The sequence below is a fragment of the Zeugodacus cucurbitae genome, chromosome 6 (assembly GCF_028554725.1).
Source record: "Zeugodacus cucurbitae isolate PBARC_wt_2022May chromosome 6, idZeuCucr1.2, whole genome shotgun sequence".
Taxonomy (NCBI): domain Eukaryota; kingdom Metazoa; phylum Arthropoda; class Insecta; order Diptera; family Tephritidae; genus Zeugodacus; species Zeugodacus cucurbitae.
In genome coordinates, this window is record NC_071671.1 from 8364314 (window position 1) to 8389767 (window position 25454).

A 25454-nucleotide genomic window follows, 5' to 3' on the forward strand; every position below is an offset into this window, starting at 1 on the left:
TTTTATACTCGAAGAGTGTATTAAAGTTTTGTTCACATAACGGTTGTTTGTAAGTCCTAAAACTAAACGAGTTAGATATAGGTTTTTGTACATATCAAAATGATCTGGATGACGAGACGAGTTGAAAGTTGAAGTGGACATAGCCCCCTCCCCTAAATAGGTTTTTTTGGAAATATCTCGCCAAACCAATAAAGCTATACAAACCAATTTTCTGCAGGTACTTCTCTTACGTACTCCATTACACACCATAAAAATTGGTGAAATCGGATAATAACCACGCCCACCTCCCACACAAAGGTTATGTTGAAAATTACTAAAAATGCGTTAATTCACTTACGGAAAACATCAGATACACTATTTTTTAGAAAAGAAATGGCATAGAAAGCTGCACTCAGATGTAAAAAAGAATTAAAATGGGCGTGGCGTCGCGCACTTATGGGTCAAAAACCATATCTCAGAAACTACTCGACCGACTTCAATAAAATTCGGTACATCTCTTGGATATTTTAATGTAATTCAGAGTGAATATATTTCTTCTAATAGCGTATCTCTGTATCAAAAGTTAAAATCGGGTCATAACTTCCCCTAGCTCACATATATCTAATTAGCTTCCGCCGTTTTCCAATAGATGTCTCTCTCTGTCAATCACTGGTCGATTAAATCGATTTTTTTATATCGATCTTAGACATTTGTGTCAACATTAACCCAACAAAATATTTGTAGAGATCTGTTTGCATCTCAAACTTATTCTCAACTGAAAATGTCACTTTTTGAGCCGAATTCTCGACATTTTCGGGAATGTCTCTAGAGTCAAGCACTGGTCGATTAAATCGCTTTATATCGATCTTGGACATTTGTGTCAACATGAACCCAACAAAATATTTGTAGAGATCTGTTTGCATCCCAAATTTATTCTCAACTGAAAATGTCACTTTTTGAGCCGAATTCTCGACATTTGCGGGAATGTCTCTAGAGTCAAGCACTGGTCGATTAAATCGCTTTATATCGATCTTGGACATTTGTGTCAACATGAACCCAACAAAATATTTGTAGAGATCTGTTTGCATCCCAAATTTATTCTCAACTGAAAATGTCACTTTTTGAGCCGAATTCTCGACATTTGCTGGAAATTTTGCATTTCTTTTTTAATTCCAAGAAAAGTGCGGCTGAGACTCATCGACATTTGTAACCGTTTTTATATAAACAAAAAAAACTTAAATTTACAAAAAAAACGGCGGGCCTTTTCCGTATATATCGGTTAATATGTGAGATATCTTAAAATTAAGTGGTGGTGAAAATGAGTGAAATCCAGGAATTTCCTCAGGCTTTATATACTATATATTATGGACTTCATGCCGAATATATGGGTCAAATTGCGTTATCTTTATAAAATTTCATCAATATATTGCGAGAGTATAAAATGTTCGGTTACACCCGAACTTAGCTCTTCCTTACTTGTTTATCGATATTTTCGGTAAAAAGGCGGGCATAAATACTGAAATCGATTGATTAAAACACATGCATTTTTTAGCCACTTCACTCATATTTACGGATAATGGTTTTATATCTTTATTTTTAATTATGTAATTATTTATTTTTATATTCATAATATACATAAGTTATAGATAGTGTTAATACATACATGTAAATTACTAATTGTGTGTTTTTTTTTCGTTCCATTACTTTATACATTTTTTATATTTAAATTCTCCGCAAATATAAAATCAAAATGTACTGCACGTTGAATGTTTGAACGGTCACAAAAAGTGCCTTTTATTGGGCACTGTACTCAAATTCTTACTCAATACATAAATTTGCATATCAAGTTGTGTTCAAATGCATTGGCGGACCAAAGAGAAATATTCAAATAACCCCTGTTGAGTTGAAACGTTTTGAGTATGTATTCATGCGAGGAGGAAAGAATATCAAGCAATTATTGCATAAAATGCAAAAATCGGGTAAACACTATTCCAAAATATGCTGAATAAATGAGTGTTAAATTTAAGAATTTTTGAACTCAATCAGCCAAAAATATTGTAGTATTGAAACGAAATAGTCAATTGATTGTAAAATCATTGAATGTGCAAAACGCCGAAATTATGTTTACTACTGAAGTGTTGAATCGGTGGATACATACATACATACATATATATTTATTTCAAAGTAAATGAAACTCAATGTTTATTTGAATTCGCAAACTAATTATTAATTATAGCGAGCTTAGCTACTATATATATGAATAAGTCTAAGTTATCTCAAAAACCTTTGAATATTTTAAATACTGGGAGATCGTATAACGAAACCCAATTTCAAATGACGTACCACCAAATAAATATGATACACTGTACAGCAGCGTACCAACAAACTTACGAGAATTTGTGTATTTAGTATTTACAAGCTTAATTCAAATTGTGCAGCTTACTTTCTTGCCCACATATACACATACATATATATATATATATATCTATAAAGAAATGAGCTGCTGCTCCAGTGCAGGCAACAGCTCGACTAAATCTAACACAAAGAAAAGAAAAAAAATAACATTTTGAAATTGCTTTCATTGCTTCCATAGCATTTTTGTCGCTGTTTCTTCTACTTCTCAAATTTCAAATGACAATTTCATGAGCAATTAATTATAGGCGACTACATAATTACATATTTACATACTACATACTTGCGTTATAATAAACTAAAATCAATGTATTGCATAAATGTATGTGATATTAGTGTTATTCACCCAGTTTCAAGTTCAAGTGTTTCGTAGGCGCACTAAAAACGTGGTTTCCAGTTCCGGTTTTATATTCACTTAAAACCAGTGTTAATTCTCAACACCTCTGAAATGTTAAACAGCGCCAAAATCTGTATATATTTAGTCTACAACACTAATATTAATTGATTTTCTGTGTAATATTATTGTTAAATTTAGAGTAGAGGAAATTATTAATTAATAAGCGTATTTAGGACTTCATGTAAAATTTCTATTTGTTATATCACTTCACTTCTTCATTCGTGCTCCGACCATATTTTATACATTGCCGCCAGTTGGATAGAGCTCTTCAGAGTATTTGGGACGACATTCGGCGCAGAACCACTTGCCCTGCGGTGCCACCATAATGCCCACGCACTCAAAGTGGAACCACTCGATGAGACAATTTTCGCCATCGCACGCAATCATTTCGGATACCTCGTCGTAGGGACAGCGACAATAGCAGTATACCGATTCGCCATCGCGAGCCTGTCGGGCGCCGGCTGGCGGACGTATTGGGTAGCGTATATTGTTGGCTTTGAAATACTGTAGTGTTTCAAAATTTGGATTCGGTAACAGAGCTGGTGGTATCTTATGGTTAAACACTGTGGCTTGTGGTGTTTGTACGACTGGTGGTGGTGCTGGCGCCGTTAGGTGTTGTTGTGTATGTACAGCAGGGACTGGCGTCGCCAAGTGCGAATTGTTGTTCCACTGTTGTCGCGATGTCGACGCCGTTAAACTGGCATGTGCGTGCGCCTCCTCCTCGCCAGTGGAGGCATCACTGCTGTTGTCATCGTCCTCGTCATCAGTATCTTTGCTGGATGAATATATTTGCGGCGTTGGGAACTGTTCCGTTCCACTGGCCGTACCGTCATTGTTTAGGCCCAGTTGCGATGGCCGTATTTTAAGTGTGGGTATTGGCGGGAGTTTATTGGACGATGTTGCCTTCTTTGCGGGACGCTTACGTGCCGACGACGCTTTTTCAGTGCTCTCTGCTGTGCGCTTTTTCTTTGTCGAGGTCGAAGCAGTTATGTTGAGCATACCACTGCTTAGTGCATTTACTGGCGTTCCTGGTGTTTTTGGTGTTCTTGCGGTTTTAACCTTTGGATTAACAATACTTTTTGAAGGCGTCGGTAAATCTTCTTTGCGCCATGTCAGTTGTGGTGGCGGTTGTGGTTTGATGGCGCGCATGCCGATCATCAAAGGCTGTCCCAAATTAATGCCACTATTCTCATCGTCACTTGTGTAGCCGTAAAATTTATTGGGACGACGTGCGCGTTTAGAGCGCTTTAAGGAACCGTCTGCATCCGAACAGCTACTACCTTCACTCATTCTACTGGGGAGATGTGATACTATTGGACGCGGTGTCAACTGTTCGACGACTGGCAGTGTTAAGGCAGCATATGGCAATATCATATTGCTTTGCTGTACCACTGGCGGTTCTGTAATTGATGTTGAAGACTGTGCCATTTCATAAGATGGTATATTATCTACACCACTCAGAGGTACTGGGGTTACAGTTTCGTTAATCGTTTTATTCTTTTCACTCTTCGCCTTCGCTGTTATTGTTGCATGCACAGTTAAGTTCGTTTTGCAGCTTGATTTGCGATCACGTTTTTTCTTTTTCAATTTGACCCTGGTCGTTTCACAAACAACATCTTCTGGCAATGAGGGCGTGGACGGTCTGCTGTTCTCCACAATATCGTAATTATGCGAGGGTGACAAACGAGTTTGTGCTATCAATTGAGCACGTTTCTGTGCTAATAATTCGCTGGCCAGCTTTTGTGGATGCTCATCGTAAAACTCCTCATCGGTATCTGATTCAGCTGTCTCCAAATCCGACTCATAAATTTGTGGTTCCTTCGGTGGGGATGGTGCAGGTTCTGTTATTGAATTTGCTACCGCTTCGGTTGCTAAATCATCGTCCACCACATTTATAGTCTCCGAATTTGAATGTTTCTTAAGTGGCGAAACACTTTCGCTCTTTTTTCTTGAACGTTCGCGTTCGGATTTTTTACGATGTCGTTTATGTGAAGCGTTAGAGGCAAGCGACGAATCACTGTCATCTGAACTGGAGCTACTCGAACTGCTATCGCTACCACTAGAGCTGCATGAACAATTTGAACCGCATGAACAACTTGAATCTGAGCTGGAGCTGGAGTCACTGGAAGAACTTGATGCCGAACGACGACTGGATGAGTGTTTTGGTGATTTAGAAACTTTATTGCGCTTCGTTGGCGATGGTGTAGCCAAGGGAGAAGCCGCCTTTACAGGCGCAACCGGTGGCGATGGAGTTGGTGGACGGAACAGCTGGCAATAATCATGATCCGAGTAGGCAACATGTAGTAAACGCGGTGTAGGATAATTGTCTTCATCATAGTCTGCTTCGGTTTTAAGTGCAGCTTCTGTACCGATTCCCTGTTGAGCTTGCAAAAAGTTTTTCCAAATTTCCAAAACTTTACCGGTGCCAGCAGTATCCACATTTTCCGCATCCTCCAATGAAGATTCTTTGTTGCCTGCCGCTTGCTGGCCATCCATCTTAGAAGACTTTAGTTCTTCCATGTCATTCTCAGCCTCGGAAGGTGGTGATAGCATCACTTTAGGAACGAGTGAATCGTCATCACCTTTCGATTTACTGTCTGCATCCGATTCTTCGCTACTATCGCTCTCTGAGAGATTCGGCGCAATTAGATTCAAATCTTCCAGAGATTCTTTGGAACGCTTATTCTTCTTTTTCTTTTTGCGTGGAGTCTCCTCATTTTTATCCTGTTCAGGTCGCGCTTTCTCATCCTTCGAAAGATCAGCACTTTTTACATCAGCGTTGGCGCCAGACTTAAATTCTGCATCCTCTTTATAATTACCATCATTCTCTTCACACTTCACAGGTGTATTTGGTTCGGTGTTAGACTCAGTAATTTCTTTTTTAATATCTGTGGTATCCTCTGACTTATTAGTACGTTCAAGGGCGAGGTTGTTTCTTTCATTGTTACCATCCACCTCAGATTCTCCCTTTTCCTTATATTTACATTCAGCATCGTGGTTTGAGCTTTGTTCCAAAGCGGCTGCATGCATTTCCTGTTGCAAATGTGTGGCGGTATGCTTTAGCAACAGTCTGCGTGATATGAATTTTTCATCGCAATTCTCCTCGCTGCAGGGATAACGCAGATCGCCGCTATGCAAACGTTGGTGCACCTTCAAATACATAGCCTTTGAGAAACACAAATTGCACACCTCACAATTGAAGGTGGTGGGCGGCACACAGAAGTGATATACATGACGCCAGCGCTTTTGTAAACATCTCTTGCAAATTATACTCTCAGTGCCGTGTTTCCAAAACAGATGTTTGGTAATATCCATTTTGTTTCTGTACGCAATACCACAACGGTAGCACAGATGATGCAATTTATGTTTCCACACGTGTGACGAGAGCCGCCCTTGATCACGGCAATCCTCCAAGCACACATCACAAGCAAAGTGCCGTTTGCGCAAATGCACCATCAAACGGAACGGCGATGGTATGTTGTCGACTTCGCACAGACAGCAGCGGAACTTCACATCGAAGACGGGCGTTTTATTTGGTGCGCCTGGGCAAATATGACACAAAATCTCACTGAAACTGAAGAAATTCGAACGGCACATAAAACAGAGTATAGCGGTTTTTAGATGCATCTTTCTATTGTGTAAATACAGTTCTTTATGGGTAGATGTGACGAAGCGACATTGAAAACACTCAAAGATCCTTTCATTAGCCATATGTGAGAAATCGCCTTCACCCATCGTGCAGTAGCTCGATGAATTGAAAAATTCATTTTCCAGTACGGGCAGAAAGGTCTTCATTTTAGCGCAAATTGTGTCTGGTTTCAACTCCTCTGCCGTGATGCTGTCCACAGTGGCATTGAAGCGATGTTGCGCAAGCATATGGAGCACAAGACTGTGTCCATTCACGGCGATGCGCCGCGCATGATTACAGTACAAACAAAGCGGATACACAGCGCGCAGGCATGTACGCAGGAATTCTACGATTTCCATTTTTTCCAATGGACGATCGAGCTGCAAATCGGTTGCTAAAATATCCTCGCCCGCCACTTCAATTCCGTCCGCAGGCAGCAAATTTTCTTTGATTTCTTCACTTTCCGCTTGTATGTCTGCTGTAGTCGCTCTACCAACATTGTTGCTCAATTCTTGTTCCTGTTTTATTGGTGAAAGATCAACGTCCATTAACTGTGCTCGCGGTATTGGACTAGGTGCTACATCAGCGCTGCTGTTCAAAATGTTCACTGTGGAACTGCTTTCCGATGAAGTGTTCAATTCCTGGCTTGTGCTACTGGCGTCAACATTGAGCGCATGCTCCTCGGTTTCTCTGCAATAATATTTGTATATATAACATTTGCAATTACAGAATAACATTATGTTCATACCTTGGTGGTTGCTGTGGCAATGTTGCCGTAATTGTCTCATCAATATCCATTGCATCACTTCCTGCAGAATCTCTTCGCTGTAATGGTTGGCTATCTTGTGGTAGTAACACTGGTTGTACTGCTTCTGTATAGGGATTAGCAGTGTCTTTCTGAGGTTCACTTGGTGTTGGCCAACGTGCTTGCTTTGGTGAAGTGGGCGGTGTAGGTGTCCAGTTGCGTGCATTTTGCGCTGATGTTGTTAACGCTTCCTCAGACACCTCTTGCTTCGCTTTTGGTGTATGATGCAGTGTTTCTTTTGTGCGCTGTATGTCCAATTTAGTGCGTTCAATTTCTTGTAGTATGCGCACAAGGTTCGGACTAGTGCCGTCCAACCATTCCTTATCCATCGAACGACTTTCTTGACTGTTATCGTCGTCCATGCGTTTTTGTGACAGTGCATGTCCGTCAGCTATTGCAACTGCACTATTAGTGTCCGAATTTAAATGTACACTGTTTTCATTTAGAAAAGCTGTCGTAGTTTCTGTTATATTATAGTCCTTTTTGTGATTTGTCGTCTGTGGCTTTTCACCAGTTCCATGCACTGCACTTTCATGCTCTTCCTCCTCTTCATCCGCCTCGCTTTCCTCGGAGCTAAGTGCCACATCAACCGATTTCTGGAACTCTTTTGGCACTCTTAATTTAAATTTCGGCACTATTAATTTCGGCTCGACTGGTGACGGATTTCTCGCAGAGAAAGTGTTCGTTTCGGTTTTATTTTGAGCTTGCTGCTCAAGGCGCCAACGCTCATCCAGTTCTTTAAATGGATTCACAAGTGAGCTGTGTGTTGTTGTGCAGGATTCATCGATGACCATATTGCTACTGCTGTTACTATCTTCGCTATGCAACGGTATATCCGGTACTGGTCTTGGTGCCTCCACCGTGGTCTGACTGTTCTGGTTGATATCACAGTTAAAAGCAGTTACATTTGAAACGGTACCAACTGACGGTATTGGCGGCACTAATTTCTGATTTCTAGAGTTGTAAAGAAAGTAATAAGTTCGATTTGAAAGTGTAAGTAATATATTTTCAACTGTTTACTCACCTAGCTGGATCGGATATTGGTGCTTCACTGATTGATTTCTTCAATCGTTTCTTTGTCTTCGAAGTACGTTTTGCGTCTGGATGCGCTTTACATTGATTGCTGTGTCGACCTTTCTGTCCACATAGTGTACAGGGTTTCATGAATTCCGCACAATTGTGATCGGAAAAAGGTTCAGTTTCTTCAAACAAATGCTGACACGTACAGCACATTAGGAACCGCGACTCACTAGGCGTACCGTCTACTATGCAAACACTTTTCCTTAGCGCCTCCTCTGAATTGAAATGGTTTTGTTCCAGATCGTGTTTGATTTCCAAATGCACTGATAGTTTCTCTGCTGTGGGAAAGAAACGTATGCAGTACAAACACATATGGCGCTGGTGTTTGTCACGAATATGCAAAAACAGATTCCAATTTTCGTGAAATGTATTACAACTGGAACATTTGTAATATTTTTTCTTTTGAGCGGCTGCATCTGCTATGGGAGGCGGTATAAAAGTTGAAAGTGCTGTGGTTTGTAGCACAACATTTTTTGCTGCCATATCCACTGTAGCGTCTGGAGATGCCGAAGATGGTGGCGTGACAAGTTGAGGTGCAATTGTTAGAGGCAATAGACTAGTATTTTCATTCAATATTGCTGGTAATAGGCGTGTATCCGCCAGACATTCTCGTTGGTGTTCGTTTAATGCCGCAAATGAAACAAAACTACCAACTTTGCATTTAAAACACAAATACTTTGTGGAGGTGGTTGTATTTCCATTGGAATTTGCATTCGTCGCAGGCAGCTTCTGTGGATTTGTATCAAATGATGTCGTTTCCTGTGGTTGTGTGCAAAGTGGTGGCGCTAAATCTTCGGACTTCTCTGTAGGTGGTGGTGTCGAATATGGTTTTTGTAAATGCTGTAAGAGTAATGATTTAAATGGTACTTGTTCAGCAACAGCCTTATGGGTAATGTCTGTAAACTCCTCGGACTTGCGTTCATCTGTAATGAGTTCAGGCAATGCCTCAGTCTGATCCTTATCACAGGAATATCTACTGTTTTCGTTGTCATTTGTTGCTAATTCTATATGTGGTTGTTTATGTTGCGGTGATAAGCCAGTTTCACTAGATTCGCTTAGTTTTCTTTTCAATGACGGTTTTGAAATATTTACTTTGTCTGGCTTATCCTTTAATTGTGTTATTGAATTTATTTGTCCCAAACCAATACTTGCAACTGATGCAGCAGCCTCCGATTCATCCATGGGTTGATCGATAACAAGCTGTTGCGAAGAGGATGTAGCCGTTGAATTAGATTCAATGGATGCTAGAGATGAACAGTGACTGTTTTCATCGTCGCAATTAACTTGGCTCTGTTGACTTTCTGCACTCATTGACAGATTAGATAATCCCGTTTCGTCCTGTTTATTGTCAATATCTAATTCCATATCATCGTCTTGTTTAGTTTCAACCGCAGTAGGTATTGTTGACTCATTTTTAAACATTTCCAAGTCTTCCAGTTCTACAGCTTTTGGTTGCTCTTCATCAGTTACTTCCAATGGTTTAGCTTCCAATTGTGTATCAAGTTCTGTGCTATTATCCTTTTGCGCGTCCCATATCGACGTTGGGGTCATTTTGTGATCACCGTTCAACTTTACTGGCGTTTGCACATTAATTTCTTGTATCCAACTTTTTGAATCTAACAATGTGTCTTTATCTTTCATCGTCAATACTTTGCTAATTAGTGTATCTTTCATCATTGCATCTTCTTCACTTTTCTCATCGTTTTTAACATTGCTGTCAATAGCTACATTCTCAGGTGCTTGTACACTTTCTTCGCCAACTATTTCAATTTCTTTTACTTCTTTACACATATCTTCGTCACTCACATCATTTCTTGTGATATTAGAATCTTCATGGATGAGTTCACTTTTATTTTCTTGTTCTTCGTTAGTATTATTGTTTTCTGAAACCTCAATATGCTTTATATCGCTATCTTGATCATTATCTTCTTGTGTATCCATAGCATTGCAACTTTCCACGGAATTCGCATTTACTGGTGGCTCTTCACTTAAGAAATCGTCATTTGGGTTGAGTGGTGATGAAGTCTGTTTGGTATTGCTTTCACTACTTTGAAAGGAATTATCTTCGTTTGCTGCAATATTTTCTTTCAGGTTTTCGTTTTCCTCTACATTGAGGTCGGGAATACTATGAAAGGTATTATCTTCGTTTGCCACAATATTTTCTTTCAAATTTTCGTTTCCCTCCTCATTGATGTCGGAAATACTTTGAAAGGAAATATCTTCGTTTGCTGCAATATTTTCTTTCAGGTTTTCATTTTCTTCGACATTGAGGTCGTTTTCCAAAACCTCCGGTTTCTGTTCATCCCTTTGATCAATCTTATCTACATCGGTAGTTTCGACACCATATGTAGATAAATTGGTTTTATCTTCTTGCTCCACTGCACTATTCTCCACAATACTGCTATCCGTGGAATCTTCTGCGTCATCATATTGGAAACGGGTATTGTTTTCTTTAACTTCACTTATGAAATCGTGGTTCTGGCATCTAAGTGAATTTTCGTAATTTTGTTGAGAAATTTCTGCGGCCGCAGTTTTGAAATCTTTATTTTCTTTTGATGGTAATTCATTTGCTAATTCTGCTATAGGAGTTTTTAATTCGTTATGAATTTCACGAATATTATTTTTCTCTCGCTCAATGGAGTCATGGGAACACTCGGCTTCACCTTTTGTTGGCGGTGATTTAACCAACTTCTCATCGTAATCAGTATCATTTGAAGCCTTTGGTAGAATTGTTGAGTTGTCAAAACTTATAGCATCTGTGCTCATGCCATCCTCTGTTATTGAATTTTCTTCATCATCCTGCTTCCTTGTGTCATTATAAGCATCATTATCCTGCGTTGCGCCTACTTCTTTATCAAGAAAAGTTATTGTGGATTCAGTTTTTAAATCTTCATTTAAATTCGCATCTCCCTGACTCTCATCGTCCACATATTGATTACTTGAAGCTGCTGAGTCGCCCTTAGAGTCAATACTGTCCACTCGTTCATTGGAGGTTTCCATGGTTTCCATTATGATCTAAATATAATTGGAAACAATTATTCGAAACTTATTTAATAAATTTAAACCACGAAATATTTACCTCAACATTTCTTATAATAGTAAATGTGGTTGGATTGAGTTACGACTGAAAATAAATAGAAAAATATGAGAAAATTCATAAAAAATAAGCTTTCATTAAAAAAAAAATGACAACCTATTTACAATTTGATGTTCATATGTAAATAACATATTTTTTCTGAGTTATAATAAATTTGGCATTTATAATTGTGTTAAGATAGAAAATGTTCAGTGTTTACCGGTGTTTTTTGTAAACATATCATGTTGATATCGATTATCATTAAATTTTGAAATACATCTTAATGAACATAAAAAAACAGCATTTTTAAATCGATGCCAATTTTCTCAATTAAACGTTTTAGTTATTTCCATTTCTCACACCAATATCGCAATCAGTAATAAATGCGTAATTGGTATGCTTATGTACATATCCAATAAATGCATTATTTATATTTCATCAGCACTGACGTACCTATGTAGCGAGATATTTTTATATACAAATATTTAATATTTTTTTATCAAATATCATGTCGCCATATTCATAAACCTAATATATACAATGCACATTAGTTTTTATTTAATTTACTATAAAATAATTGTTCCCGCCATCTTTACAACAAAATATGTATGCAATTTAATAAAGCACATGGTTTTCAAAACTCCAAGCGACCCCGTTAGAAGAGAGCACAATGTAAACAATAAGAGTAATAATAAGAAAGAGAAGTAAAAGATAATGTTGCGCGCATTTTGATATGCTTTTTTGATTTAATTTACACAATCACTTTTTCATTTACTTACAATATCACTATTATTTGGAATATTAATTAACTTACATTAAGATATTTCACAACAGAATATTTTTTTTTTTTTTCAACAAAAATTTCAATTGTAAATTAGTAGAGCGCATAAAAAACACACATTTGCGAACAACACTATATATTTCACAAGTCCAAACTCAAAAAATATAAATATATAACTTGATTTCAATATTATTGACTTTGAACAAACTCAATGATGCAGCTTTTTGATAATCCTAACCATGTGAAGCGTTGAACGTTGTTAGTACGACTAATTGCGACCACAACACCGCCCCTTTTTATATATTCATTATTTTTCACATTCTCATTGTTTTTTATGCTAGTAAACTTAAAAACACTTTAACAAATTATTATAATTTGCTAAGCACTCCGGAAACAATACAAAACTCACTTTGTGAAATCCTGCTGCCACTCGCCAGCGCTCGCAGAGCCGACCAACCAATGACGACCACAACCGTGGCTGAGAGGCACACAACCAACAAAATTCACTTCGTAAATTTGCTTCCAATTGCAAAAATTTCAATTCAGTATTTTCAGCACAATATTTCTTCTGTAGCGTTTTTAATACACACAAACGTTAACTAGTATTTTAGTTTCAATATTTTTCATAAAATAATATGATTTACAGCTTTGCTAATGTACAAAATTTATGTTTTTAAGACGCACGTTTCCCAAACAAAAAAATCGCGATTCTTGGCGTTAGCCATTTTCAAGCAGTTCTGCCAACTTGACGCAATTAATTGTCAGAACGCCATCCACATTCCGTATACCACAAATCTATTACGATTTGTAGAAGTTCAAGACTTGTTATTACAGTGGTGCCCAAGTGGTTATCACGAACCGATAGTAGAGTAAGAACTAAAAATATTATTTGTGTTTACCTTAGCATTATTAATTAAATAAAATATTATTATTATATTAATAAATGTCAGTAACTGTCGAAGTGTTCACAAAGGCTTGTTATACGTTTTTTGTTGACTATTAGCAAAGCTCTTACAATTTGATAGGCACTGTATTAGTGGTACGATTGAATTTGGTCAAAATTAAAAATAAAATGGAATTTTGATTAATATTACGGTTTGTATTTGATATTCACACATCAGTTTCGGACTTATTTGATTCTTTTAGGAAGTTTCTCTTGATATTATAAACAAATTATGTTTTGTTTTTCACATCACATTAGCAATCTTCAATCTATTACTATTTATTAGAGTTTGAAGGGAGAACTTCTTCAAAGTTTTCTGATTTGAACGCAATACAAACAAAATATTACGCACTATACAGTGGCGATCATTATACTATGGACAATAATATTGCTTACAAACATCGGAACTTTTTTTCATTGAAGTGTATTAAATATAATAGAAAATAAAGACATTCTTAGTGAAGTAAAAAATATATTATTTCAATATTAACTATTTTTTTCACATTCTGTACTAGAGATGAGAATTGGTCTTGAACGGAACTGCGTAACGGAACATAACCTCATCTTAAGTGTCAGTGTCTATAACTGTAGGCTGACCTTCGCGACAAGTTTCGCGATGGATTTCACTTGAACAGCCAAACGAGCCAGTCCATAGTGATGCCAGAAGACTCATAGGCTTGGATCGCAAAGCAGACCCTTACGTATCGCCAAAGCGCTTTGAGCCTATCACAAATTTTGTGTTGCGGCTAATGTCTAATCCGCCAAGTTCGCATTGTTCGCCTAAAGTATGGCTGCCGAGATTTTCCAATCTCACTCTTGCGAACACTGGACAGTGAAGCAGGAAATGACTTGATGTTCCCACCTTGCATTCCTCCATACAGCTATGACAATTAGCGTCTGGCACCATTACGACAAGTTGAGCCTTTTTAAGTGCACGAGTTGCGCTGACCTCTTGCGCTCCACTTTGGGCGAAAAGGATCTCGCGATTGTGCAAGTTTTAGTTGTTAACCAGACCGTACCAAGCCCACGAGATGTACAGTAGTCCAGTGATAGAGCACATGAGGACAACGGAGCACCGTCTGGTTCCTAGCATGGTGAAACAGGACGTTGGGAACCTCTTCTTGCGATGTAATCTGCTCGGTTCATCAGTTCTGCAGTTCCCAGCGATTCCGCTGTGACCCGGCACTCACACGAGTCTGATAATGAAATAACTTGATGCTAACGATAATTACCTAAGACACTCCTTAACTTGCTTTGAGCACATATTCATCGAATTTAGGGCTATAATTGCTGCTATACTATCGAAGTGGATGCTCACATCCCTGAAGGAGGTTACTCTTCGGAGCAATTCGTCTACCGCTACCTAAATCGCAGATACCTCAGCTTGAAATACACTACAATAGTCTGGTAACCTGAAACATAGATTCATGGAAAGCTCTATGTAGAAGACTCCTCCGCCACTTTCCGATCCATCCGTTGTAATACATTCACCGTTATATGCACAAAACTTATTGTTTTCGATTAATAAATTTTTATATACACATACATACATACAAATTTATTTTTTGGTAATTTATGACTTACAAAGAAATATTCGCCTAACAAATTATAATATTTTCATAATAATAAAACGGTATAAATGAAGATGTATTATATACACATATATGACTTTTACAACAATAACGACTTGATTAATCAATATAATGAATAGTTATAATAAATTTGATTTTTCCTGCTCCTGTATCTTAGAAGTGACGGCCCATAATACGATCCAGATCATTCCAACTACATGAATAGTCAATTTGAAGCAGCCCCTTTTTACTCAACCCGAATTTATGCCCGTAAATTCCGCTGTAGAGTGAGGAGGACGGTCTTGTGCTGCCGTAAATCGTACTACCTTTAGTGTTACACTCTCCATTACCACCGTAGAAACCATATACAGGTGGGGAAGAGCCGTAGATCATAGAGCAATCATAACAATCCGATACGCTGCCATATGGTAGAGTTGCATAAGGATTGGTGTAATCATGTGAGTGGGAAGGGGGTGGTAGCGACGGAGGCGCTGGGAACTCCAACTGAGGTGCAGGTCTGCTATATGATGCTCCAGTTATGGCATCGTAGCCAGAATTTTTGTTCGAAGTTACTGACGATGATTGGTAAGGTTCTTCGCCAATGGAGCTGTGCAACTCAGTGGAAGAGGATGACGAGACCCCTATCAATGAATATAAGATGGAAGGTATTAATAAGTAAGAATAAGTTCGGGCGCTTTAACACTTTACAAAATCCCTAATTATAAATAGAGTTTACGGTCTATGGTTTTCAAACTATATTATAACTTCATAAATACAATCAATATCTGTTTGAATAAAACTATTCTTCAAACAAAAGAATTGTTTTGACAATTCTTACCCCCATAACCAGTATATGCATCCTCTTCGGCTTCAAGATTCATCATAACGTGCGACATGTAATCATCGTATTTGCCACGGCCAACAGCATAAAGCTCACTGCGCGTATCATTGTACCGACGACGGGACAGCATTGGTTCAGGTGATGCACAACAACCCAGCTGACATGACTCATTCCAATGGGAACGACGTCGATTTCGTGGCATGGTTGCGGCCATGCGTTTTGGTGGCACCACTGGTAGCTCCTCATGCAGTTCTGGCGGCGGCGAGCGCGCCATGTAATAGGGACCAGTCGACAATGATGTGTCGTAGTAAGGCTCTGGTGATGTGCGCACTGGTGGTGAATTCAGCTTTCTGTGTTTGGGAAATTCAACTGTAAATCTGTACAAATTGAGTTTAGTTTATCGACATACTTTCGGACATAGTCGTAATTTTCCAAATCCCAAGGATCCACATAACAGCGTTGCGACGGCAAGAGTGTGGTGCCATAAATATCTTCCGTATTATCGATCGTATAATATGGTGACTCTGAGACCTCTTCGTAGTTACTGCGACATGGTGCCGGTAGTGGTAATTTTGGACCACGACGGCGTGGTGTAGTATGACTGCGACCACGCATTTTCCAAATAATTTAGGGATGTATCAACTGTGAACTAATCTATAACAGTAAAATCGTATTATATAGTACAGTAACTGATAAAATAGACTTCAGCAGAAATACATATAACAGTTCAGTGAATATAACTACTATGTAAATAGAATATCTTACAAACAGTATCTTACATATCATAACATGTTTGAGTTACATATCGGAAGATCGTACTTTTCAGCTCCCTCAATGTGATCTTATGTAAAGTCTTTGTCACATTTATTGATGGTGAACTACAATATATAGGGGTGTTTATGATTTGGGTTTGGTAGTGGACCGATTTAGTTATTTCACGTTATTTACTTGAACAGTTCTATTTGGAGCTTTTAGAGTTCGACACTAGAAGTTTTCGAGAGAAAGGTTTTGCGGAAGATTTATGGTCCCTTAAACATTGGCAACGGCGAATACCGCAGACGATGGAACGATAGCTCATACGATTTATACGACGACATTGACATAGTTCAGCGAATAAAAAGACGGTGGCTACGCTGACTAGGTCATGTTGTTCGAATGGACGAAAATGCTCCAGCTCTGAAAGTGTTCGATGCAGTCCCCACTGGTGGAAGGAAGAGGACGACCTCCACTCGGATGGAAAGACCAGGTGGAGAAAGGCCTGGCTTAACTTGGTGTTACCAATTAGCGTCAAACTGCCAAAAGGAGAGATGCGTGGCGCGCTGTAGTGGACTCGGCTATAACCGCGTAAGCGGTGTCTACGCTAGTCAAGAAGAAGAAGAAGAAGAGTTCGGAACAGCGTTACTTGTAACACGTGTATTATGACGAATTGTATAGATTCTCGAAATTGGATGGTGAAGGCAGTAGTCTGCTTTAGAAGCCGAAAAAAAGCGTTTTTTAGCAATTTTTTTTGAAAGGGAAAGAAATGATTGCGGTAAACTACTATATTTAAGGATTAAAAAACAATATTTATTATTAAAAAATATTGAAATTTTTTCAAAGTTGTAAGTATTTTTCTGGAGCGCCTGGAGTCTGCACTTGTAAATCGGTGCCGGTGATGGGGGTCGTGCGATGCATCTGAAACATTCGAACCAATTTTTTTTTTAATTTTTATAAGTTTATTTTTTTATGAACTAAAAAAATACCGAAGAAGTTATCAAATTCCAAAATTTTTCGAAGTTTGAAAAAAAAATTCACTTCTTTAAGAAAAAAAAAATTGACTTTAAGTTGCAAAACAAGTAGTTTAAAAAATACTTTTATCCAACTTTTTTAGTTCAAATAGAAGATAATTTAATACAGAAGCTAGAACACTTTGGTTTTTTCGATCGGACATATATTCTTTTGGCTATCGCCGGCACCGTTTTCTAACACTTGTGAAAATGAAAACTCGAGAAAACGAGCTTTAAAGGTCTGCCTGAGTATTCGCACCTGCTCGACGCTCGGCCACTAAAACTGCTCTAGCTTCGAAAATATGTCGAATTGGCCTCTGGAATTTTAAAGACATATTCTTGGATAGTTTTGGAAGAGATTTAAAACAAAACAAAAAAATCGATTTTTTGAAGCCTGTAAAGCAGACTACATTATATAAAAATTTCAACACTCTCTAAAGGTTTTTGAGGCTACATTTTTTGACTCCTCTCCATAGTGTATTTATTTATAAACAGATTTTCACTAGCCTATTGTTGCTATATACGAGTATTGTGCGCCTTAAGCATTGCAGTTGCATCCTCTTCTTCATTTAATTAAAGTAGTGATCATAATTTCATGTGCAATTATGAGCATCGCTTGACTAGCAAATTACAGTTTTCGTTCCAAGCACCAAGTTTTCAGGCGGTCACGCAACAAAATTAAAAGTATTTTGCACCGCAAAATCTCCAAAGCATAAAGCAAGCAACAAATAATAAAATTGTAAGAGCAAGTTCAAAATTAAAAGTGAAAATTTTCACATAAAATCTCGTGCGACTTTTCCGCGCATTGATGACAAGACAATGCGCTGCAGTAGGTGTATGCAATAATATGAAAATGCTTAGCATGCAAATACTACTTGTGTACATGCATTTGTGTGGTCGGTCCTGTGTTTATTTACATGCAACACAATATGTTTTCAAATATTTCCATGCGAACGAACTATGCTTCGCCAATTTCAATGAGGTGAGGTGTAAAAAACATATTTTTTTTGCTTTCTTCCTAATGATAATTTTAAAAATTTAAATAATAATTTAATTTTTTATCCACGCATTTTGTGTTTTTAAATCAAACTTGGTTCAGAAGAATTCTGAAAAGCAAAATTTTCAATTTATCGCAAAGTGAGCAGATTCATATTTCATCACCACGTTCATATAATAATATTTCAGTTGAGTCGTGAAGTGAACCAAATCCAGCTACACCTGATATTGTCCTTGCGAAAACATAGAATTAATTAAAGAATTTGAACATCGCTGTATTATCTCCTTGTTTTCAAATAGTATGCGGTTTATCAGCTCCGCAGCAGCTTAAATATATTTTAAAGGTTGAGAATGAAATTAATATTATTATGGCAGCAAAACCTTGACATCGCATATTATTGATCTATTAGTTAGTTCAATGCGAATTTCGCAAACATCACAAGCGTTTACTTCATCTGTAAAAATGTTTGTAAGCTGTGAAATAACGCATAGAAACATTAACAAAACCACAAAAATGTCTGTTAAAATACCATAAGTATTGGCAACAATGGACCAACAATGTGGAGATAAATGTAATTATGCATGTATTCGTACAAGTCATTAGCCATTTGTGAATATGCGAGTTTGTTGCTTAACTCTTTCGCTTGTGTTGGTGAGTTCCGTTGGAAGTTGAGAGGTGAGTCAACGGCAGCAATTTGATAAAGTGGGAAATAGCGCAATGTGTATTTTATAAATAAAAGTTGGGAATACAAAAGCAATGCATTGTGACCGATAAGCGTTTTTGAGATTTTACACACTTACCGGCCTCTTAAGATATACATACATACTATATAGTATTAACAAAAGAAAAATATGTATAAGCGAATTTTGAAATTTTTGAATTTTGAATTTTGAATTTTGGAAACTTAAATTTATCCCATCCCATGTGATGGACTCAAAAGTTTTTTTATCATAAATTGCTTACTTAACATGTCTAGAATACGGTGATTTTCAGAAATTGGAAATCGTTTTAAGGGGTTACATGGGTTTTGCCGGGTAAAAATTGCCTAGTTTCAATATTTTTTTTTCATTGTAAAAAATTATTTATTTAATTCAAACTTTTTTCTGTCTTATAGATACATATTTAAAGAATATTTCTGAAATTCAATCAAAAAAAGTAAAACTCCTCTATTGCGACGTCATTTCCGGTGACCCCTCGGAAGAAAGGTGCATCCGCGTTGTCAGCATAACTCCTAACAGGATCAATCAAAATGAAAAAAACAAAAATAAGTGTTCTAGGTAAAACCACAAACTCGTGCTTGAACGAAGGAAAGACAAAAAAGTAAATATTGTAATTTTGCCAGACATTTTTCCAAAAAACCAAAAATTTCGGTTTGCTTGACATTTTGTTCTTGTTTTAAATAGTTGTAATTAAAAAAAAATAAAATCCTTCGTTCAAGCACGAGTAAATTGTATCTAGAACACCTGTGTAAAATCTCATCCAGATCGGTTGAGTAGTTTTCGAGAAAATTTGACAATCGACTTTGAAAACACGGTTCCGAGAAAAACGCGTTTTGAGTAACAATAATACCTGACATGGAGCGCACAACTTCCAAAGGCTGTATCTCCGAAACTATTATTCGGATCGACTTGAAAATTTAGGATAATATTCTTGAGATGTTGTAGAAATTAATAAGTCCAAAGACAAAAAATCGATTTTTAGAACCCACGAAACCCATGTAACCCCTTAGAGATACTGCTGTCCGAAGTGCTCAGTTGACAGCTGGAAACTTTGACCGCGTTTTTCTCGAAACTGTGCTCCATCGTATCTCAAAAACGGCTTGACCGAAAGACTTGAAATTATTATTTAAAAAAATTTTATAGAAAAAAACAAAAAAAAAAAACGCAAAATTCACAGCAGTTTTTTCAAACGATAAGCCAATAGCCGAAATCGTGGAAAGTGCGAGCCCATTTTTTCGAGGTGGAGGTGTTCAGCACGCTGTAACTCATGTTCTACACAATATTTTTAGCTAAAATTTTATATTTATATTGTCGAGCTATATGACAATAAACTTAAGGTTCTATCGATTTACTGGTCGTAGAAAAAAAAATTTCAAAAAAAAATGGGCCGTCACATGGGATGACCCCCTTAAGAGCCGAAATATCTGTTTCCAAATTAAGCAAACTATTTGTTTTGGTATATGGAGTCATTACGGGTCGCTGAATAGATAAATAATTCATCACCTCTTTGTTACCAATTACCAATTGTCCATAAACCATTTTCACAATTATCAGCAGATGGCGCTATAACACTTGATTTTTTACTTAAAAATCTTTGAAATTTAAAATATATATCTATATTTATAGACAGAAAGATCTACCAGCCAACTAGAGAACAACGTTCTACCAAAACAACTCAAACATATCATTGAATTTGTCTAGTTTTAAATAGATTTAAGATTTTAATATTTATTTTTGGTTTTAAGGGACCGCCCCAATCTCAGTTTCAAAATTTAATTTAATTCGAATCTATAACTATTCAAGAATGTTCCTTTAAAACTTCAAGCGAAAATTTCAAAAACTCTTGAAGATATAGCCGATTGAACATAGGTAGGTTTTATACCCAAGAATTTGCTTCTCAAAACTTTAAACGAGTTTTTCTCGAAACAGTGTTTTTACGACTGGCGCTTGAGATTACTCAAAACCTATTAATCGAAACGGTTCCATATTTTAATACGTTATTCTATACATACATATATATCTTATGAACTAGGATAAATCAAATCGGTGAAGAACTTCTTTACTTTTCAACTTGAATTGTGGCTGAAAAAAAGGGGATTTTCAAAAAAATTTCTAAGGTCCGCCATTTTGTTAATTTTTGTGCGAAATTAATAATCCTACTTTTTAGCAGAGCCAAACTTGTACTCCTTCTAATCCTGTTGGAATTTTTGGTTTCAGATGTTCCAGTGAGCGGAAATCACATGCGCCGCCGAAAAGAAGGGCTTTTGTTTGATCACAAAAAACAAAAAAATGTGTACAATTTTTTTCTTCTTTTTTAAGTCTTCAAATAAATGTATGCAAAATTACAACCTTAAAAAATAATTTATTTTTATTTACCAGCTCATTGTAAATCGTCAAAACTGGAATGAATTTGAGAATGGGGGGGTCCCCTTAAACGATCAGATCCATTAATAAAAGAAATATTGAAGAAGAAAAAAACTGCTCTCAATAATAAACTGTTACTTTCAGGGGCGAACGCAGGGGGGGGGGGGTTTGGGGTGTTAAAACCCCCCCAAAGTAATTGAATTTTTAAATAATAGAATTTAATTCTACATAGTCATTTGAAAAATTATAATTTGTTGTTTTCAAAGCAATCTTTCTGCCGACGATGTAAGAATATGTAAAATAAATGAATACATTAGTCACTAACAGCGTTGCCGTTTTGATACAATTGTATCTTCTAAATTTTGTGATTTGATACTTTTTTGTTCACAAACGGCCTATTTTGATACTTTTCTGCTGATAGAATTTAATTTTTTGAAACTATGAAAATGTTAAACTAAAAACAAACCTATTGTATCTGGATAGTATTAAAAAGTTGTGGGAATGTAGGCCAATTAAAAACCCAGAAAAATATAAACTGGACTTTGCCTTATAACTGTGTGGCTGCTGAACTGGATTTTTTTTAGATTTAAGGGGAATTGTGAGTCGAAAATGGACTTCTTTTGAAAATTAGTTCTGAACTGTAAAGTCACCAATAAGGTTTCTATTATTTTTTTTAGATTTTATTGTTAATCATAATACAGGAAAAATTTGAAAAATTTTTATTATGACTTTCAGTTTCGTTCCATGAGCAAACTGTTGTGAAATAAATTTAAATTTAAAAAAATTATGCTATTTGCAAAAAAATACTTGAGTGTCTTAACTTAACCGCTGATGTAGAAGATCCCGATGATTTCGTTGTTGAATTTAGAATGTGGAAAAGGTTAAAAATCTTTTCTTCAGATTATATTTTCTAACTAAAATTTTGAATATATTTTCAGGAACTGGTTAAATCAAACAAAGAGATCCAAACTTTTTTTAGACGCGTTGAATTGTTGCGATGCAAAAATTTTCAAAACAGTGCATCGTTTTTTAAAGATTGGAGCAATAATCCCTATATCTGTCGCTTCAAGTGAACGCTCGTTTTCCTCACTTCGCAGGCTTAAAACATATTTAAGAAATAAAACTGGAAAAGCACGCCTGAACGGAATGGCTCTCTTGAATATCCATAGAGATATAGACGTGACGGAGGAAGAGATCTTAAATGTTATGGCCCAAATTAAAAGAAGATTAGACTTCAATTTCTGAATAAAATAATGAAACATTGTCTTTTTACCTAAAATCCCCCCCCAAATTTTTTTCCTGCGTTCGCCACTGGTTACTTTGAAAAACTGTTTTGTCAAAATCATCCGATCTCTTCTTGACATGACACTATTAATTTTAAAGATTGGCTGGATATTATTTATACAGTTAAAAGACCGACAATACGCAAACAAGTGAAAGTGGTTTAGTTTCCTTTATGTAAATTCATACTATCGAGAGAATATTCTGATGCATAGAGATTAAAAAAAAATAAACTTTTTCTTACAAATTTTAAAGAAACCAATACACGGGGGAAACACCTACAGTTTATTATGTTTACATTTTTTTCACCGTTTATGAAGTGCGAAATTTTTTGTACCCATAATATTACACACGCATTTGTATAGTATGCTCCCATAAAAGAACACGAAATTTCTACACCACAAAAGCTTTCAGACGCACTTACTTTATTACTTGACCATTCATGCTTCTGTAAGCAAGTATTTTCTCTCGCCATATATGGTTGGGCGCCCTCAATATGGTTTTCAATAGAAATTTCGCCAAAAATATTTATTTTTATTTTTTTTTTCAGACCATTTCATGAGTTTTAAGTGGAAAGAAAAATTAAAAAAAAAATATTTAATATTTAACAACTTTCGATTATTCAAAGACTATCACAAAGGGAACATGACGTTAGTAATTTTTGTTGGTTATGCAGTATTCTTGAAAGAAATAGTTAGCGAAATACAACAATTAGTGAAATTAAAAGTAAAAGTTTATTTTTTGAACGGTGTTAAGAAAATCTGTGTGATAAAATAGAGAGTTACGGTGAAAGGACAGTAAAATTGTTTGCGAATTTTCAGAGGCGCCAATTTTATATGGGAAACGGATGGTGTGGTTTTTAGCTAGTGAAGTTCTGAGCTATTATTCATAATATTCATAAAGCAATTGATTACTTGAGGTAATTATATGTTCCTCACTTTGTTGTCTTCTTCATACATAACATTTCAACTACTAGCTTTGAGTGAGACGTCTCTAAATTAGTGGGTGTTATATGTCGTTAATACGTGAGTATTTTTAATAGAAACATTATTGTTCAAAATTGGAAATTATTTTTATTTTTATTTTCTATGTTATTTTGAACTCTTGCTTGGGCGTACAGACGCCAAAATTCCCAAATACGTTACTGATTTACATATTGTAGAAGCTATTGGCATATTATGAAACGTCTAAACGTATTTGTATGCAATGCGTGGTAGCAACTGTTGCTTCTTTTTTGCAAAGCAGTATCTTCTAATCTGCCGCTTTATGGCATAGTCACCTTGTATGCTCATTAGCAATGCTGTTGTAGTATAAAAATACTGTACGAAAGTAAATGCTATTAGGCTGAGCCCATTACTTATATAGTAAAAATTAAAAATGCTTTAATGAATGATTTTTTATTTATAGTTGTGTAATAGACTCAGAAGAGTTCAACAGTGAATTACATATATTTAGCACATTCGGGTTCTCGGTAGCCGAGTAGTAGTGGGAAATGATCAAACAAATAAAAATTTTGTAATATTAAGTTATGGTCTACAACTTTGCTTCCGCCGATTTTTTTTTTGTATAAAAACGGTTACAAATGTCGATGTGCCTCAGCCGCACTTTTCTTGGTATTAAAAAAGAAAAGCAAAATTTCCCGCAAATGTCGAGAATTCGGCTCAAAAAGTGACATTTTCAGTTGAGAATAAGTTTGGGATGCAAACAGATCTCTACAAATATTTTGTTGGGTTAATGTTGACACAAATGTCCAAGATCGATATAAAACGATTTAATCGGTTTAATCGACCAGTGTTTGACCCTAGAGAGATCTAATGGAAAACAGCGGAAGCAAAGTTGTAGACCTAATAGACAATTTTACAAAATATTATACAACTCTCAAGTGACTCTTTCAAGTAAAAAAATTATTTACCTAAACGGTTCAAAAAATTGTAGATTGATTTTAAAACTAAGTTTAATTTATATTACAAAAACAAAAATTAAATTTTATAGGAATTTAAATAGCTTTTTAATTTAGAATATTAAAGTTTTAAAAATATTTTTTTAATTAAAAAATTGCCATGATATTATTTAATTAGAATCCAAAACGGGAAGATTTCCAGCACTCATTTTTAAGACTTTTAAAGACACACATACACAATGTACTCCTTGACATTCACAAAGTTAATTTTTGTTATTCCTTCATTAGATAAATCTGATGTGAAATCAACTGAAAAGTTATTAGCAACTTCATCTTCATCGACAGTACTTGTTATCAATCGTGACACTTAAAAATTTTTAGTAACCATTGCGAAACTGAGGTATGTATTTATAATACATTAATTTTAAGTACCTCTATTGTTTCTCTCAAATCAATTCAATAATAATTCGCTGGTTTGCGCACAAAAAACACTTAACACCGAAAGTGAGCGCAAAAAACAAGAAGTGTTTATAAACAACGCCAAAAATAATGCCGCGCTTAGCGTCCGACAACCGACGATCACGACCGTTGCGCGCAATGTCTTCTATCAAACTGAAAAGGTACGAGTATCAGCACCTAAGCAACGATCAGTTTGGCCATTGCACAATCGCTATACAACCTGGAGTGGTTGGTTCGGTTTGCGATTTGTGTTTCTTCTTGTTTTTTAATTTCTTTATTCATAACATTAATTGTCATTAGGCCTCAGCTGTTTCAAAGCATAGCTTTTTGTTTTTGTTTTTATTGCTTTTTACAGCACATGGGTGCCCGTCTATGCATTTGAAATATTTTTTCTTGTTCGATTACAACCTGTTTGATCCACATACTCCTTTTTTCTATATCCAGCTCTGCTCTGC

General features: G+C 36.3%; 2 protein-coding genes across 3 annotated transcripts; both read right to left on the minus strand.

Moving 5' to 3' along the window:
- Positions 1-2130: 2130 nt before the first annotated feature.
- On the minus strand, positions 2131-12906 carry LOC105210361 (uncharacterized). The gene is made up of 5 exons (XM_011181258.3): positions 12568-12906; positions 11381-11425; positions 8246-11316; positions 7165-8175; positions 2131-7106 (listed from the first exon to the last, which is right to left on the minus strand). The coding sequence occupies exons 3-5, from the start codon at positions 11308-11310 to the stop codon at positions 3026-3028; spliced, it is 8157 nt and encodes a 2718-aa protein (XP_011179560.2). The 5' UTR covers positions 11311-11316; positions 11381-11425; positions 12568-12906; the 3' UTR covers positions 2131-3025.
- Positions 12907-14641: 1735 nt separating this feature from the next.
- Positions 14642-25167, minus strand: LOC105210362 (uncharacterized). Of its 2 annotated transcripts, none has more exons than XM_011181260.3 (4): positions 24973-25167; positions 15923-16167; positions 15511-15863; positions 14642-15313 (listed from the first exon to the last, which is right to left on the minus strand). In XM_011181260.3, the coding sequence occupies exons 2-4, from the start codon at positions 16126-16128 to the stop codon at positions 14847-14849; spliced, it is 1026 nt and encodes a 341-aa protein (XP_011179562.2). In that variant the 5' UTR covers positions 16129-16167; positions 24973-25167; the 3' UTR covers positions 14642-14846. The 2 variants fall into 2 exon arrangements, with proteins under 2 accessions (XP_011179562.2, XP_054090230.1); XM_054234255.1 differs by lacking the exon at positions 24973-25167 and adding an exon at positions 16293-17022.
- Between the last annotated feature and the right edge of the window lie 287 nt (positions 25168-25454).

Bases quoted from the DNA above. Each gene is read 5' to 3' on its own strand.
- LOC105210361 (XM_011181258.3), bottom strand. From the start codon at position 11,310: ATGGAAACCATGGAAACCTCCAATGAACGAGTGGACAGTATTGACTCT. The intron at 8,176-8,245 runs GTGAGTAAACAG...TTACAACTCTAG, and splicing joins CCAATATCCGATCCAGCTAG to AAATCAGAAATTAGTGCCGC. The intron at 7,107-7,164 runs GTATGAACATAA...ATATTATTGCAG, and splicing joins TTGCCACAGCAACCACCAAG to AGAAACCGAGGAGCATGCGC.
- LOC105210362 (XM_011181260.3), bottom strand. From the start codon at position 16,128: ATGCGTGGTCGCAGTCATACTACACCACGCCGTCGTGGTCCAAAATTA. The intron at 15,864-15,922 runs GTATGTCGATAA...TCCCAAACACAG, and splicing joins AATTACGACTATGTCCGAAA to AAAGCTGAATTCACCACCAG. The intron at 15,314-15,510 runs GTAAGAATTGTC...ATTCATTGATAG, and splicing joins TGCATATACTGGTTATGGGG to GGGTCTCGTCATCCTCTTCC.